The 17,167-nt window shown below is 33.5% G+C and overlaps 2 protein-coding genes across 2 annotated transcripts in view; one reads left to right on the forward strand and one right to left on the reverse strand.

The window, feature by feature from the left end:
* LOC132700937 (nephrin) overlaps positions 1-17,167 on the reverse strand; it is a 746,572-nt gene that overhangs the window by 371,905 nt on the left and 357,500 nt on the right. The gene's annotated exons all lie outside the window — the stretch shown is intronic.
* Positions 3,956-17,118, forward strand: LOC132708073 (glucose dehydrogenase [FAD, quinone]-like). Its single transcript, XM_060680182.1, has 8 exons — positions 3,956-4,809; positions 11,652-11,865; positions 11,922-12,162; positions 12,235-12,682; positions 15,359-15,549; positions 15,597-15,794; positions 16,485-16,808; positions 16,865-17,118. The coding sequence occupies exons 1-8, from the start codon at positions 4,519-4,521 to the stop codon at positions 17,025-17,027; spliced, it is 2,070 nt and encodes a 689-aa protein (XP_060536165.1). The 5' UTR covers positions 3,956-4,518; the 3' UTR covers positions 17,028-17,118.

The following is a 17,167-nucleotide window of genomic DNA, read 5'->3' on the forward strand; positions in this document are numbered from 1 at the left end:
GGATCGATAACTTCAATTCAAAATAGTTCGCGAACGGTTGCTCCTAACTAACCAAAATTATTATACAGCCCTATGTCTTTGATAGAGGGAACAGAATAAAGTTTATGGTAATTCCTTACTTCAAGAATACTTGAAGATACTGGAAGAAATTTGAAATAAATAAGGATTTACATTATGCCACAATTAACTTGTTAGCTGACATGACTTCTACTGCGATCACATTAAAAAATATATTTCAGAACAATTTCGAATTAGTACTATTTACATTTTATGAATGTTTTCCAATTGAAAACAAACAAAACAAAGCGGTATTTGGATAATATTTCTAAAAGGTATATTTATTACCTGCAATTTTTATTTCTTTTGCATAATAAGAAATAAAGAAGTGATTTCATAAAATGTGGCGGGTGTGTGTTTCTTTTCACAATATCAAAACATCAAAATCCCAAGATTTTTGAAAATCATTAACTTTGTAACTTTCTATTCCAATTGTTTTCCTTTCCCCACTGCTTGAAAATGAGTTAGTATTATCACTTGTTCACTTGTCGAATTCTAATGACTTTTGCCAGCGATAGAGAAATTTAATTTGGTTGGTTGTTTTACAAAGTAATTTTAAAAAATCTCCAAGAAGCGCAAAAATTTTTGGGAAGCGATGCAACGGAAAATACTTGCGCCCTGGCTGCAAAAAACTTATTGCACAAGATTTGTAATTTGATACAAAGCAGTTTAAAACAGAGAAGGCAAAACAAGTCGCTTTTTTATTTTAGAATTTCCATTCTCGCTTGTCGGAACTCTCAAACAATTTTTGGGTTTGCGGTTTTTGTATTAACCTACCGATGCTCAAAGGCTTTAGCCACAAAAGAAAATTTTCACGTAAATTTTCTCGACCTGTTATTCCCAAAGGCAAACGAAAGCTTTTGTTTCTGAGTTTCTCGGAACTATCGGCATCGAGGATATTTAAATATCGTAATGTAATATAAATTCGAAAAATTAATGAACCTCTTTAGTTAAACATCTGAAATAGAAGGATTCTTCAACTGGATGATATATTCAATGGTATGATTTTTCAATAACGTCAATGTATTAAAAAATCTGAAATATCACATTGGATTTAAAAATTTCATTCTTTTGTTAACCTTTATAAATACCAGCAATAAAAAGAAATAATCTATTTCCATCTGATTTCTTTTTTTCTTCCTGCTGCCTCCCGGAGTATAGAACCTTATTTAGAGTATATTTATAAAGCTAAATAATTTGTGCCTTATTAATTACTATCTACTTCTTACTTGTTCAAATATGTATATGTATATTTTGACTTGTGTGTGGTCCCGATAGGGTTAACTTTCAATCATCTAGATTTGGCCCTGGTTCAGATTGCTTAACCTCCTGTAGGTAATTTGTTTTTGTTTGGTATCAAAGTGCTAAAACATGGATGGAATTATCTTACACCCACGTTGCACCTTAGATAGCAGCTTATGTTACATTATTTTGAATCAGGTCCGTTGAAATGTCAAATGTTGATGTGGTTGTTAAGAAAAAAATAAAATTTAATTGACTGTCAGTTTGGAAAAAATCAAATACCTGTGTGTGTGTGTGTGTGTGTGTGTGTGTGTGTGTGTGTGTGTGTGTGTGTGTGTGTGTGTGTGTGTGTGTGTGTGTGTGTGTGTGTGTGTGTGTTCTACAAAAATCTTTCCCCAAACAGAAGAAAAACTACCACATTCTATGGACCAAATCAACAAAAAACTTAAGATTTGCGAACTTTTTGGACAAAGATGTCACTAAGTTAACTTTAAAATCAATGAGCATTTTCATATTGCTTGTTCGAAATATTAAGAGCGTGAAATTAACTGTCTGTAACTACCCAAAATTTACCTTGCCTGTTTGATGAAACAGAAACAGCTTATTTTTCGAATCTTGGTATAGTATGCCAAGAACGCTGTAATGTCTTATATAAGTGGTGTTAATCCAGGACTATTGAGACCATTCTTAAAGTTTCGCCACCAAAAATTAAAATTTGATGTCCTTGTCGCTCTTATGTGCTGGGCATCAGTAAAGTGGGACCTATCTATAATGAGAATGAGTCAAAGAAAAAATACAAACACAAATTAACATTTCATTCAATCCGAATCGATGCGATTGGTGTTTTTTTACCATGACACAGAACAATAACAATTAAATTTGTGCGGCACTCGAATCGTCTTTTAATAATTTGGAGCCTCAAAAGCAAATATGGTTTTGTTTCACTTGCTCAATTACGATTACTGAACTACAAAAATCTTTCCCCAAACAGAAGAAAAACTACCACATTCTATGGACCAAATCAACAAAAAACTTAAGATTTGCGAACTTTTTGGACAAAGATGTCACTAAGTTAACTTTAAAATCAATGAGCATTTTCATATTGCTTGTTCGAAATATTAAGAGCGTGAAATTAACTGTCTGTAACTACCCTAAATTTACCTTGCCTGTTTGATGAAACAGAAACAGCTTATTTTTCGAATCTTGGTATAGTATGCCAAGAACGCTGTAATGTCTTATATAAGTGGTGTTAATCCAGGACTATTGAGACCATTCTTAAAGTTTCGCCACCAAAAATTAAAATTTGATGTCCTTGTCGCTCTTATGTGCTGGGCATCAGTAAAGTGGGACCTATCTATAATGAGAATGAGTCAAAGAAAAAATACAAACACAAATTAACATTTCATTCAATCCGAATCGATGCGATTAGTGTTTTTTTACCATGACACAGAACAATAACAATTAAATTTGTGCGGCACTCGAATCGTCTTTTAATAATTTGGAGCCTCAAAAGCAAATATGGTTTTGTTTCACTTGCTCAATTACGATTACTGAACTACAGAACTACAGAATTTTATAAAGTATCGTAAAAATACGATAAATAAAATAAAACGGTAACAGTTTCTCATAAATGGGGTTGAAAATGTCTGTAGAGACACAAAAGCTGTTATTTCTACACATTGATAAACCACTGAATTTATCTCTTAAACATGGAACAATTACAATAGAAAGTAATTGTTCCATGTTTAGGAGATAAATTCAGTGGTTTATGAATGTGTAGAAATAACAACTTTCGTGTCCCTACAGACATATTTATTAACATTTGTAACTACGTTTTTGAAATAAAGTTTATAGCAAAAATAACTTTGGAGTTTTTGAGTACTTGATAATGTTTTTGTAATGTTATATCTCAAAAACAAATTGCTATTTCAATTTCGGTATTGTTATGTATTTCAATGAATCGGTATTCATAGAAATAAAGAATGTTATGAGGACTTTTTCAAAATATCCACTTTTGAGAATCACCTAGTGACCAAGAAAAATGACTGAGGACTATGTTCAAGTTTCTAGGTACGGCCGTTGGAGGGCATTATTATCAAATTGAAAATCGAAATTTCCTTTTGAATTTGCTTGAATAAGTTATACCAAATAGTATATTATACAACAAGTGTGGTAAAGAGCATTTGAGTCACGAGCGACTGAAAAGGTTACTTTACTTTTTGTACGACCGCTAGTTTTTGGGTACCTATTTGCAAAACAATATGACCTATATGAATTGACAAACTTCAAAACGTTAGCCCTATGGTAATATCTCCAAAAGCATCAGATTGCTTCCAAGTCCGTGTAGTAATATCCGGGAAATGTCCGAAGTGACTCGGATCCGTGGGAAACGAAAGTGACGTATTAAAATGACGATGATGAAACTTCCACATGCTAATGTAATGCTTTTTACAAAACTTCTGGATTCCTCCTGCGTCGGTTTTTGCTTAGTCGAAATTGCTGACGTTTCGCCAATCATCTTGTTGGCTTCTTCAGAGCTTGACTGAAACTGGCTCGTATTTTACTCTGTACCTGCTTATTTTTTGCTTGAAGGGGGGAGGGGGCGCTAATAAGAGGTATAAACACTGTCTCGGATGACTGATTCCCAAATTGGTGACAGACCTGAGTCGCGATTAAGATTGTTAGGTTGTTTAAAGATTCGTTGGTAGAAGAACTGATTACATGCTAGAATTTTAGTTTTATCAACAAAAATTTTAGGACCGGTTTCATTAGTGTGTTCGGCAACAGCTGATGAGTTTATTACGACTAAGACAAATAAACTCATCAGCAAATTTTTCTGTGTCATTATTATAATGATTTTTTTCTCCGTCGGTATCACAACTATACTTTTAGATCTGGCCGTTCGCTCTCCTGGCCTGATCAACCTGTGCAAGGCGGTGAGCGGTAAATTCTTTATTCTTCATCGCGTTAAGTCGCCAAAACATTAAACGATCCGTCCAGCGTAAGAACTGGTCATCGAGTCGAATCGAAACCGCAACAGGGAAGCAAACAAAACATTGAAGCAATAAAATTTACACGATCGTGGGATAACCTGAAACGTCACCGCCGTCGCCTCGAAAAAAATATAAAAACCAAATGCCGCCATTGTCGACGACCGATTAACAGTTTCTTTCAGTACGCAGTGGGTTCCACGACCGTTGTAAGAACCTTAGTCGAAAAATGAACTGCGGTTGTACAGCAACATACGTGGGCCCGCCCCTTACCGAGACCTGCGGGGGTGGTTCCTTCATCATTTTCATGGGGTTGCTGGATTCGTTTCTGAGTAGACAGTGCGACATTACCGAGGTTTGCAGCAGGGTAGTACCAAAAATAGTTCCTGACACGGAGTACGATTTTATCGTGATAGGAAGCGGTAGTGGCGGTGCGGTAGCGGCTGGTCGGTTGGCGGAAGTTTCTGGATGGAAGGTGTTATTGATCGAAGCAGGAGGCGATGAACCACCGGGTTCCCAGGTGAGTTGAGTGGTTATAACAACAATTATAATATTTAAACGTGTATTAACCCCCAATACTAATTATACTAATAATAATAATAATAATAATAATAATAATAATAATAATAATAATAATAATAATAATAACAATAATAATAATAGTAATAAGTTTTATTGATTTATATGAATGACAAATACAAGTCGAGAACAACAAGTCAAGGTAAAGAAACCTCCAAACCGAAGTTTTACAATTTGTAAAAAGATGGTGCACAAATTAATTTGATCATACAGAAACTCTGTTTTGATTAAGACGGAGATATGATCACGTAGTATACTCAATAGATTCACTTACTTTTAATAGAAGTATAATAGAGGCGACCTAGAAGATATATAATTGACCTGTTTAATGATATATGCGGTGTTCCATTAAAAAAATGATTACACGTGTAGGACAAGATTGCAAAAAAGTATATTAACATTCTAACATAAATACTAACCAAGATAACCCACATGAGCCACGATAACTATACGTTGGAAGTAGGTAACTGGCGTTAAAAATTTAAAATGCGCACATTATGAACGTTTTTGGTGTCTTTAGGCCCTCTTTTGGTAACCAGCCCAAAACTACTGTTTATAATTGGTTTGGTTTTCAATTCACCTTAAAATATTTTTGTTTTTTACCTACACGAAATACAGAGCAAAAGTAAAAAAAAGGATATTTCTTTTCACCTTAAGTCCAACAAATATATAAAACTACTAAAAAGCGTTCTGTTCATTACTTGTAACTTTAAATTCATTTTTTGTACTCCTTACTGTAAAATAATGGATAGTGTTACTTTAAGACTTCAATAAGAAAAAGTATAGTAATCCAATACGCTGATTAAGTCTTCAGTCACTCGTTTATTAATGAAACTCGTCACTAAAGTCGCATTTATCAGATTTGCATATTATATTATCATAGACATTTTCACCAAAATACAATTATTTAAACACAAACAGTGAAATCTACGCTTACCAAGAGTACTGAAATATACTTCAGGATGTTATAGCATACTTACTTTAATAATATAAAGGAAAATACAACATTGATATTTTTAGGACTCATAAATAAATCAAGTTGAATTGTAAAAAATAATTCTGCAATATGTATTCTCATTATGTGCTGTTAATAATCCTAATAAGTTGTCAGTACGATAACCTAATGGTTATGGCATTTTTCTTACTGATTTAGATTGGGTTCGTTCATTTCTAGTTCATTGTTTTCAATGTTCTCGAATTGGTAATTCTCATTATTAAAATCATTAAGGAACTCACGTTTTGATAAGAAAAATAAACGAATTGTTAAGGTTGCTAGCTTAATTGGTTTAAAAAAAGTATATCGGTAAAACAAAAATATATTTGCTAGCAGTTTGTCGAATAGAAAAATGTTATTTTTAACGACAGTCGAGGTAGAACGGTTATAAAAATCAAACAAATTTCTATGCTGCAGTTGTAGTTTTTGTTTGATGCATCTTCTTCTTTTAACTAAGTTAAAATTTCTAAGCAACTATATATGAATAAAGGAAAATTACAACAAAAATTATATATTATTATATATGCGTTATTGAATATTTTTACATATTTATACATATTTTACCTAAACTTTTTAGATTTACCAAGTAAAATAATCAAAGTAGTCGATGTCTGCCAACTTCTACATGTTTTTTTAGGTTATGTATTTATCTATCCAATATAATAATTACTGGCTGAACCAAATATGTTTTTACTATTACGATTACTATTACTTTACTAAAGAACCAGAAATGTCCGCGACTGTGGGTAACGAAGCTGACAATTAAAGAACAGTTATTGCAAGTTTGATCAAGATGCACATCGAAACTTTGAATTAAATTTAAAATCATGTCCAGATCTGTTTCGACGAGACCTATTTCCACAACACTCTTTATTGACACTTCCTGCTATGTACATACTAAATTGTGCTACTTATGTAAAAAGCAACTCTAATCTTTATATGCTTTCACGAAACTCAGATATTCAGTACAATTTAAGACCGAATCTTAACATACAAATACCTCAACACCGACTGTCTCTTACATTAAATAGTACTTTTATTTTGATGTTAAAAATTTATAATAAATCGCCTATCGAACTGAAAGAGATAGCTTGTCAAACAAAATTCACACACATTCTTAAAAACAAATTGCTAAGCCTTGCCTATTACAATATTAAGGATTTTCTTTCTCGTGATACCTTTTAATACGTATTCGTTGTTTGTTATTGTGTATATATTTGTTATATACCTAACATTATTAATTATAATTGTTATTATTATCAATTAATTAAATATGCAAACATAATTTTGTGTATGTATGTATCATACTGATCATGTCCAACACTGTAACTCAAGTCTTATGGAAATAAAGCTATCTTTATCTTAATATTTATTAAGGAGTATTTAAAGTTATCAAATTATCAACAACCTAAACCTAAGAAGGCTTTAATATCTTTTGTATTATATTAAAAAGAGACTGTGAATAATCAACGTGTAGTTCGATATACCTATAGCCAGTTTAGCCTGCGATCAATACTTGTGTAGTTACTGATGATGTAGGAAAAGCTCGGAATTAACAAATTTTGAATTTTGTGATATTACTTAAACTTTGTGGTCTACGCAACTAAACCGCAAACTCTTCATGCGTTAAGATAAACAGTGAAACGTTGCAATAATAATTATTACGTTCAATCAATTGCCGATTATTCGGTTTTATTCAGTTGGTTAGTCTACCTGCAATAGAAATGGCCAAATCTTTAAAACGTATTGTAAACGAAGAATGCTTAGCATAATATAAACTGCACATTGTAATTTATTTCCCTCTAAAATCTTTATTGCAAAACATTCGAATTACCTGTATCTGATGTTCGAAATATTTCAGTTCAGTGACCCTATAAATGTCGCAATGAACTTGATCTTTCCGATAAATGACCTCTGAATAGAATTATATTGATGGGTTTGGGTGTGTCATGTAAATACTGCTATGTTAAATACTCTATAGGGTGATTCACGGTGGATAGCAGATTAGACGTGAATGAAAAACGAAACGTAGGATAGTTCTGAGTGGCAATTTACACAAGTAATGATGTTTCATAGATATAAAATGTTTTTAACGGTGCACCGTTTCCTTAGAAAAATTTTCACCACACTAAGTGAAAAGATACTTGCGCAATGCCAGATTAAATGTTTTTGGATGGCTTGGTTCTTAATTCGGAGTCCTAGCAAGCTATTTAGTTATATAGGAACATCATATATAATTTATACGACTTCTTAATAGGAAGTTCTTCTACAACTCAATACTGCTGCAACTCAAATGAGGCCTGGTGTAGTTCAGCATCTTTTCATTTGTCAACCAGAAAAGCTTGCCAAGGTTACGAAGTTAGATATGCACAAGAAACAGAATTTTTCCATTAATAATCACTGAAAGTGGAAAGTGTGATCAATGGAAAGCACATTCTATATTTCCCATCTTCAAGCGCAAAAGGAAGCAGTATATAATGTCTAATTCTCAACCTGTAATGAAACATGTTCCTAAATAGAGTAGTAATTAACATTCGACTTATCAGACAAATCTAATACATTATTGTGGTAAATCAGTTCAGAAAGAACAAAAATTCATCAAATCATATTCCTATTAATGGAATGCAAACGAGAAATAAAAAAATCTTTTAGGCTTGATAGTGTGAAAATAAAGATTTTATTATTAGTTGTACAAAGAAGGGTGAACAATTTCAAATATCAAATATGCTTCTATTTTTCTAGCAAATCGTTTATGTGGTCGTTTAATGACAATATTTTCCAATCGATCTTTTGTTTTATTTTTCTCGCACCCTGTATATTTTATGTCTATTCTACTATACCTTTACTTCGTCATGCAAAATGATATTTGCCTTAAAATTTTCTTTATGAAGTTAAAATAAATCAAAATAAATAAGAACTAAAAGAAAGAAAATCTGAACTTTTGGTTCTTATTTATTATAAATGGATTTTTATCAAGTAAAAGCCACCTCAGTTCAATTTTTAAAATAAATACCTAAATTACTGACGAATGTAGTTGTCAATTTCATTTAATTATAATCTTCCACCATAATTCTCATAATTGTAAATGCTGCTCAGGGGTATCGAGAGAAAAAGTCTGCTAAAATCAATTCATTAAGAAAATATTTAAAATTAAATGAAAAACGTTAGTCTTCAAGCTATCTTAATTATATGGCAATAAAGAAAAAATATGTAATTATAACACTGAAACAATGTTACCTTGCCTTAGGTTTGCGTTCGCTACTTGACCCCGGTTCTTTCTAGCGTACATATCGATATCTAAATAATGCCAAATTTATATAATATAAATAATTACTATAAATTTAACACAAAATAATGTTTTATTTTCAATACATTCAAGTACGTCGCAGGACTGCAAATTCTACCTCATAATTAAATGCAGTGAAGGTAAATGTTATTAAATACAAAATAAATAAAATAATTTCCTGATTTTATCTCTAAATATTTTGCCTCACTGGTTTCCAATCGCACAAAACTAATATTTGATAAACCAATTCATAGGCCGAAAAGCTGACAGTAGTTAATATTTTGTATGTGTTTATTAAAATATATTTTTGATGGTCTAATGGAAAATATCGCGTAATGAGATACTCAAATATCTGCAATTTTTCAGGTTTAAAAATGATGGTATACTAGTTAATTACAAAGCGGCCTTATCATTTTCATTTCACATTATTAAAATTAAAATTAGTGGCTTTTCTTTAAATTTTTTTAACAAAATGTGAAATGTTGTATAGAAATAGATTCATCATGTTCCCATACCTAAATAGTAAAATAAAAATAAAAGCAGTTTTCTCGCAAAATCTAACTTTATAATTATAATTATGTATTCTTAATAAGATTTAGAAAGTAAATTCTGATTTAAATTCTGAAAAAACTTTTGATTATCATGATCATGAACGGATTGAAATGGAAAAATTACTACAAAACAAAGTTTCTATTCGTACAAACTTTCTCAGATGCCATGCATGGTATTTTCTGTGTTTTATTGAAACATCCACACTCTCCATTGATTCAGAATTTCAGTTGATTAATCTTCGTCCAATTCAATTCTTTTTTTTTTTTCTCTTTATAAGGATCCTTAGTAAAAAATTGAATGCAATGACTATTGCCAATTTTCCATAATTGCATATATCATTAGATTTTGCTAGAAAACTGCTTTTATTTCAAAAATATTACCATTTATAATATAGATAGATTGAATGCGGCTTTAGTTCTGTCAGAATATTTCATTTTGGCAATTTTTGTCAGTATACAGGGAACTAGCAAATTGCAGGACTGGCAAATTGCAGGACAAATTTTTGCTTCCCAAATATTTAACTATCCCAGCAATAAGAATTTAAATCGGTGTCTGTTTCATCTCAAAATTTGCAAAAATAATTAATATCTTCAGAACCACGAGCCAAGGATAGGGAAATATCTAATGTGGATAGACGAGAGTCAAGAACCTAGGTGACCAAAAATTCAGAAAATTGTTAAGTTCCTTTCTTCCAGTACTCCTAATGTTCTACCTATTATATGACACCATGTTCGATGAATCGAGTAATCAGTTAATCGATAGAAAGAAAGGAAAATGAAGTTTTGTGGAGTATGAAAAAAATGTGAGATTTATTGAATTTCCTAGATTTAAGCTTGTGAATATTTCTCTAGGAAATTCTAGATTTCACTTTGTGATAGCTAGCTTTTCCGGATATTTTTACACTTCACCAGTAGGATAAGAACGAGCTGTATATAATTTTATCTAGTTACAGATCTTTTTTATTTCGAACAAAAAAAAACTTATTTTTCTTTTCAAATAAAGAAGAAAGTCACATTCGTAACAGGAATTAAAAATTATATTTCTTAACCAAACTAATAGGAAAAACTAATATGATATGTTGCTTGACGAAATTAAAGAACATTTGAACCAATAAATTTTCTAAGGCTCCACTACTTAAATGCTTTGTTGCCTTTAAAAAAAAATTGAGCCCATAAAACTATCGAATGAAATGGTTTCAATACCCTCTCAAAAGTTCTTAAAGTTTATAAAAATATGAAACTTTCGCAATTAAAGTTATTTTTAATAGTGACCTTGTTGGATAATGCAAAAATACTTTACTCGGACTTCCTTTTTTGAATGAAATGTAATATATATCATCACATTCTATTAAAAATTTTCAATTCAAATTATATTTTAGAAAATTAGGGAAGAACGTCTTCCTTGAGAATGGTTAATAGTATATTATAATATATTACCTGTTTACTTCGCATTACCCTCCTTTGTAAATTGTGTATATGTGTAAATTGTGAATTATGTGACTTAGTTAGTTTGAAAAAATTACAGTTGTCACGAAACATGTCACTCTGCCTTTAAATATATAAAAAAGGTCCTAGTAAACAGTTTATTTTCTAAAAATCATTTTTTTTAGTAATATATCAGAATCATATAACCTTTGACCGATGAAATAGTAATTTTTCTCTTTGTTTTACTGTCCATAACTTTTCCCGTCATTATATACATATAAAGCACAAACGATGGTGATTTTTTTCTCGAGCTTTTGATCTTTTAACTTTAACACATGATTACATAAATTTCACCTCGCAAAGTTCTGTTCAGCAAACATATCATGCTTACTGGCACTTATTTCCTTCATATAGATATGGATTCATAGTCATAACTTTTATAAGGCTAAAGTATCGCAATATATTGTACCTAACCGAATCATTCCTTGATCAATTTATTCTGACAAGAAGAGTGATATGCGTTACAGGTTCCAGCTATGGTTTCCAATTACTTCGGACATCCACAGATGGATTGGAACTACAAAACTGAACCAGAACCCGTCGCTTGTCAAGGTTTTCCAGATCGGAAATGCTCCTGGCCACGTGGCAAAGTTTTAGGCGGATGCAGCGTAATCAATGGTATGATGTACACGAGGGGAACACCAAAGGATTTTGAGAAATGGGAGGCTGCAGGAAATCCTGGTTCGTAAAGTACAAATTGAAGCCTCGAGTGGTGGAAGATATTGTTTTACGTGTAGGCTGGAGTTATCAAGATGTCTTACCGATTTTCAAAAGATCCGAAGACAACTTGGACATTGGAACTCTGGTAGATGCGGAATACCACGGCAGGAAAGGTCCCTGGACGACATCTAGATTTAGACACCAACCAGAAATGGCGCACGATATTTTAAAGGCAGCGGAAGAAATAGGCTATAATGTATCGGACGACTTGAACGGAAAGCAATATATTGGCTTTTCTATTGCGCAATCTAATTCTAGGTAAATAAAACCGCTTCTTAATTTGCTGCCTAATTTGAGGTTGCATATAAGGTCCTATTTGAATCTTTTTAGAAATGGTGTGCGACTAAGTACAGCTCGAGCCTTCCTCCGACCCCACCGCAACAATTCAAACTTCCATGTGATGCTAAACTCCACAGCCACCAAAATAGTTATAGGTGGCATCGGCAAAAATAAAAAGGCCCTAGCCGTACAGTTCCTGTACAACGGTCACTTGTATACAGTAAATGTTAGGAAAGAAGTAGTCTTGGCAGCAGGCGCCCTGAACTCGCCACAACTGCTCCTTCTGTCTGGTATAGGTCCCAAAGACGAATTGGACAAAGTTGGGATCCAACAACTTCACGATTTACCAGGCGTAGGGAAAAATTTACAAAATCACGTAGCTTTCTACATGGAGTTTAAGCTTCAAAAGGTGCCAGCTATAAGCGATTTGGATTGGCCCACTGCTCTGCAGTATATACTGGACAAAAAAGGTCCCATGAGCTCCACTGGATTGTCGCAAGTGAGTATGTATAATTTGTGTTCGGTTACGCAACAAATTTGTGTATAAATTTGTTGGTACCAATCTGTAATTCCAAGATCACTCTGGTTCCCCGAATCCGAAGTAATATGACCGTAATCATGCCCTGACTTACCCCAAATTTCCTTGTGGAGGATGTGCTGCGTTGAAGGGAATGCGCTGCACGGTTCTACCGGAGGGTTCGACTCTTGAGGGTGTTGCACACTGCTTTTCAAAATTCTTTCTACATGAATCCAACTTTTTAAAATTAATTTTAAATTTGGAGTGGGAGGCAGGGTTCGTTTTGGCATGATTAGCCGAGGATTCGATCAGGTCCAACTGATTAAGCACGGTTTGACGCAGGGCTTGAGCGCACGCAATTTTTCTTTCTTTCTCACCTGCAGGAGGCATGGTAGAAGTAGTAGGATTATGATTCGTAAATAGCGAAAGAAATACCAAATTTATTAGGTACTTTTGGAAGCGCCCCCGTATTCTACACTCAACGGTCGCGTTTGGGATGGCTTCCAACAACAAGTCTAATGTTTATGGATTCGTAAAAAAAAAATAATAATAATTGTATTGAGAATTCAAAGTAAATTATTGAATTTGGCAGGCACCGTATTGACCGGCAGGTGAGACAAAAAAAAGGGATTTCGCCGGAGCGAGTTCGCGATTATTTTTTGTCGTCTTTGGAACGAGAAAGACAACCTACATACACGTGCAAATAGCAGAAATCAAGATGTATTTTTTGATTTAGAATCGGTCGTTTCTCAATTTGTATATTGAGAGTTTATGACACCATTTTCTAGGGGGCATACGAAGGCATAGTAGTATATTGAAGAAATAAGTAATAACCTAGGATGTGCTTTGGAAAAGTAAAATGAATAAAAGGAAAAATATTCTTGAGTAAATAAGCGGTTATGCAATGTCTCAAGAGTAAGGATTCGGCTCACAGAGAATCCGGCTCGAAGGACCAATAATTTGTGTTCGGTTACGCAACAAATTTGTGTATAAATTTGTTGGTACCAATCTGTAATTCCAAGATCACTCTGGTTCCTTGAATCGGAAGTAATATGACCGTAATCATGCCCTGACTTACTCCAAATTTCCTTATGGAGGATGTGCTGGGTTGAAGGGAATGCGCTGCACGGTTCTACCGGAGGGTTCGACTCTTGAGGGTGTTGCACACTGCTTTTCAAAACAGGTGTTCAAATTTCCGACTCGCAACGCGCACTTCGCGAGCGGCCGTGCCGGAATCGAGAATTGCGCGTTGCGAGTCGGAAATTTGAACACCTGTTTTGAAAAGCAGTGTGCAACACCCTCAAGAGTCGAACCCTCCGGTAGAACCGTGCAGCGCATTCCCTTCAACCCAGCACATCCTCCATAAGGAAATTTGGGATAAGTCAGGGCATGATTACGGTCATATTACTTCGGATTCGGGGAACCAGAGTGATCTTGGAATTACAGACTGGTACCAACAAATTTATACACAAATTTGTTGCGTAACCGAACACAAATTAATGTATATATACCCATTCCGTTTTTGAAAAATATTTAAGGGTAAAATCCGCATTTCGATATTTTTGCAAGTATGGCTTTTCAATTTTCGATATTTTTGAAAATTGCTGAACATTTTTTTACTTATTCAAAACCATTATCAGGACATTTTCCTGATTCAAATACAGTGTCCTAGTCAAATTTTATCATAAATAAATAAAATTTTCTTTAAAAATGTCCATGTGAACCCTTTTCAATTATGTATGGTGGTTGATATCTGTCATGAAAAAAGAATATGCGGCATTTTTTGTTTATATATATTCAGGCCGTGCAATCAGGGTGTTAATCACTTGACATAATATAATCTAATAATTGAATTTAAACTAACCAAAACTGGATTAATGTTTTGTTCTGCTCAAAAAGGATAAAAACTTTCATAAACGCTTTACAGATCAATTTAATCATAATAACCAATCAAAAGTTAATCATATAATAGGGATTAAATTCATAAAGATTGAAAGAATGATATGTATGATATGTTCAATTTTTTCTGTCATAGACCTTTTGGAATTAGTTTGCGACTGCAGTGTGGCAGTGTGCCTACATAACGTTACTGACCCCTATATATATTCTTAAGCAAAATTTTCAGAGAGTGTGTTTGTCTTTATAGGGAAACTGTTTAGTGGGTCTATCAAAATATTCAGTTCTGAAACTTACTCCTTTTTATATACGTCTATTTCATTTGCAAACGTATTCTTTCCACCTAACGCACTGTATAATCTAAACTGAACTTTCAAACCTTTGACAGGTGAATAAGTCGTCGGCAGACCGACCGAGCACAAAAGTTTTACCTGTTATAAATCAAAAAATCACTGATACTGTAAAAAGTTTCTTACTTCTTCTGTAGCGAAACTTTGCGAAAGGGAACTTATTTGAAGCGAGTAAGTTGGAAAAAGTGTACATATGAAAACGTCAACTTTTAGTACCTAGATAAGATAAATTGTGTAATTTTTAGCATTTTATTGAAAAGTACGGAAGGAAAAGTTTGGCGGATCAGTGAAACAGTATCCGGAGAAAACTTTTCCATTGATAAATATATTTATTCTATTAGGTGCAACGGTCTAAGTAAATAAAATTTGAAAAATACCTTGGATAATATGTAGATGTATAATTTCGGATTAGGTCACTGCTAGGATCAATTCACCGCACGCTGATTCCAGTGGTACAGATCCTGACCTACAAATATTCTTTGCGGGATATTCGGCAAACTGTGCCGCTACCGGCAACGTAGGCGATCCTGAGGATCCAGAAAATCCCGACGCTAGGAAGTCGTTCACTTTCTCACCAGTGACTCTGCATCCGAAAAGCAAGGGGTGAGTAGAATAAATTTGGTAAAAGAAATTGCAATCACTATTATTAGGTATGTTGGTTTGCACTCCAATAATCCATTGACACCGCCCAAAATGGTGGCAAATTACTTAATCGAAATTGATGATGCGAAAGTGTTGTTGGCTGGAATTAGAGTAATTCAAAGGTTAGCAAATTCGACTGTTATGAGAGAAAAATATGGAATGACCATCGATTACGAGGAATACGGGGACTGTGCTTCAAAACATGGGTAAGCAACACTTACCAAAATTAGTTTTTCTTTCACATATATTTGTCAAATGCTTCCGTTTAAAAAATCAAGGTAGCGTTGAATGGCCGACGATGTTTAGTAAATAGAGACCATAAGAATTGACAATGTCATTTACTTGTTTTTTATTATTGACTATTCCCATTAAAACTTGAAGTTTTGGTTACCATTACTGAAGCATTGTTTGTTCCCATTAACTACTGCTGTAAGGGAATATTCTGCAAGTGTGCCAATGTCACCAGCAAGTCACAATTTGTATAATACAAACTTTTGCTTGGTCGTAGTTTATTCAAGGAATCAGGTCTTTTTTGTCCAGAAGTAAAGTTGAAAGCGTTTGCAAGTTAGCAGACGTTTCGACATTTAAGGATTTAGGCATTTCTATGCAGTGATGACTTCAACAGTTGAATTACCTTTGGACTACCAGCATTATTCCTGCAATATCGTATCTCCCTATTTATGTCTACTCATTTTTTATTAAATAAATAAGTAAATCATACCTTTGCAAGTCATTGTATAATTCCTCGGATATTATTATTTATCATGTGCGTGTGACATTTGGCTTCATTGTTCTTCACTATTGACTATTAAATAATAAAAAAGCCAGCCTTTGCGTCCACTAATTCTTTTTGTTTCCTAGCGATATGAATTTTATAAATTTGAAGTTTTCTTTAGTTACGACACGGACGAATTCTGGCTTTGCGCAGTCAGATATTACACAGGTCCAGAGAATCACCAGGCGTGTTCGTGTAAGATGGGCCCTCTATCTGATCCTAACGCGGTGGTTGACAATAAACTTAGATTACATGGTATCGATAATCTGAGAATAATGGATGCTTCAGTAATGCCGGTTTTGGTTTCGGGAAATACTCAGGCCACTATCATCATGATAGCGGACCGAGGAGTGGATTTTATAAAAGAAAGGTGGTTAAATACCAAAAACAAGCATGAGCTTGTGGCTAAATTGAGGAAGCCGGCTATAATGGCCCCACCACTTAGGTATTCTAAATGCAGTAGTTCTTGCATTAGCCGATTCTATTTATTCCGTGTTCTAGGAAAAATCGACAACCTGGATTCGAATCAAATCCAGGTTTAAATCACCCACAAGAGAATCAGGGTAGTAGTCAACCAACGTACAATTACCATTATGGTAATTATCAGTATCTGCATCCCAATCAAGAGCCCAGGCATCTAGATTATCATTATTCACATTATTAATGACAGATTGCTTTAGTAAGATAGAAAAGCTTTTGCACGGATTTCAGCAAACCAACATTTTTTCTAATTTTGGTTGAATAAAGGTTTTCAATTAGACTGTTGTTTTTTCCTATAGTAGAAAACCATACTTTGAGCATAAG

This window comes from Cylas formicarius, unplaced genomic scaffold (genome assembly GCF_029955315.1).
Source record: "Cylas formicarius isolate icCylForm1 unplaced genomic scaffold, icCylForm1.1 PGA_scaffold_10__41_contigs__length_53128322, whole genome shotgun sequence".
In the NCBI taxonomy this organism is placed as follows: Eukaryota; Metazoa; Arthropoda; class Insecta; order Coleoptera; family Brentidae; genus Cylas; species Cylas formicarius.

Coding starts and splice junctions, on each gene's coding strand:
- LOC132708073 (XM_060680182.1), top strand. CDS start 4,519: ATGAACTGCGGTTGTACAGCAACATACGTGGGCCCGCCCCTTACCGAG. Junction 12,163..12,234: donor ATTGCGCAATCTAATTCTAG/GTAAATAAAACC, acceptor GAATCTTTTTAG/AAATGGTGTGCGACTAAGTA. Junction 16,809..16,864: donor ATAATGGCCCCACCACTTAG/GTATTCTAAATG, acceptor TCCGTGTTCTAG/GAAAAATCGACAACCTGGAT.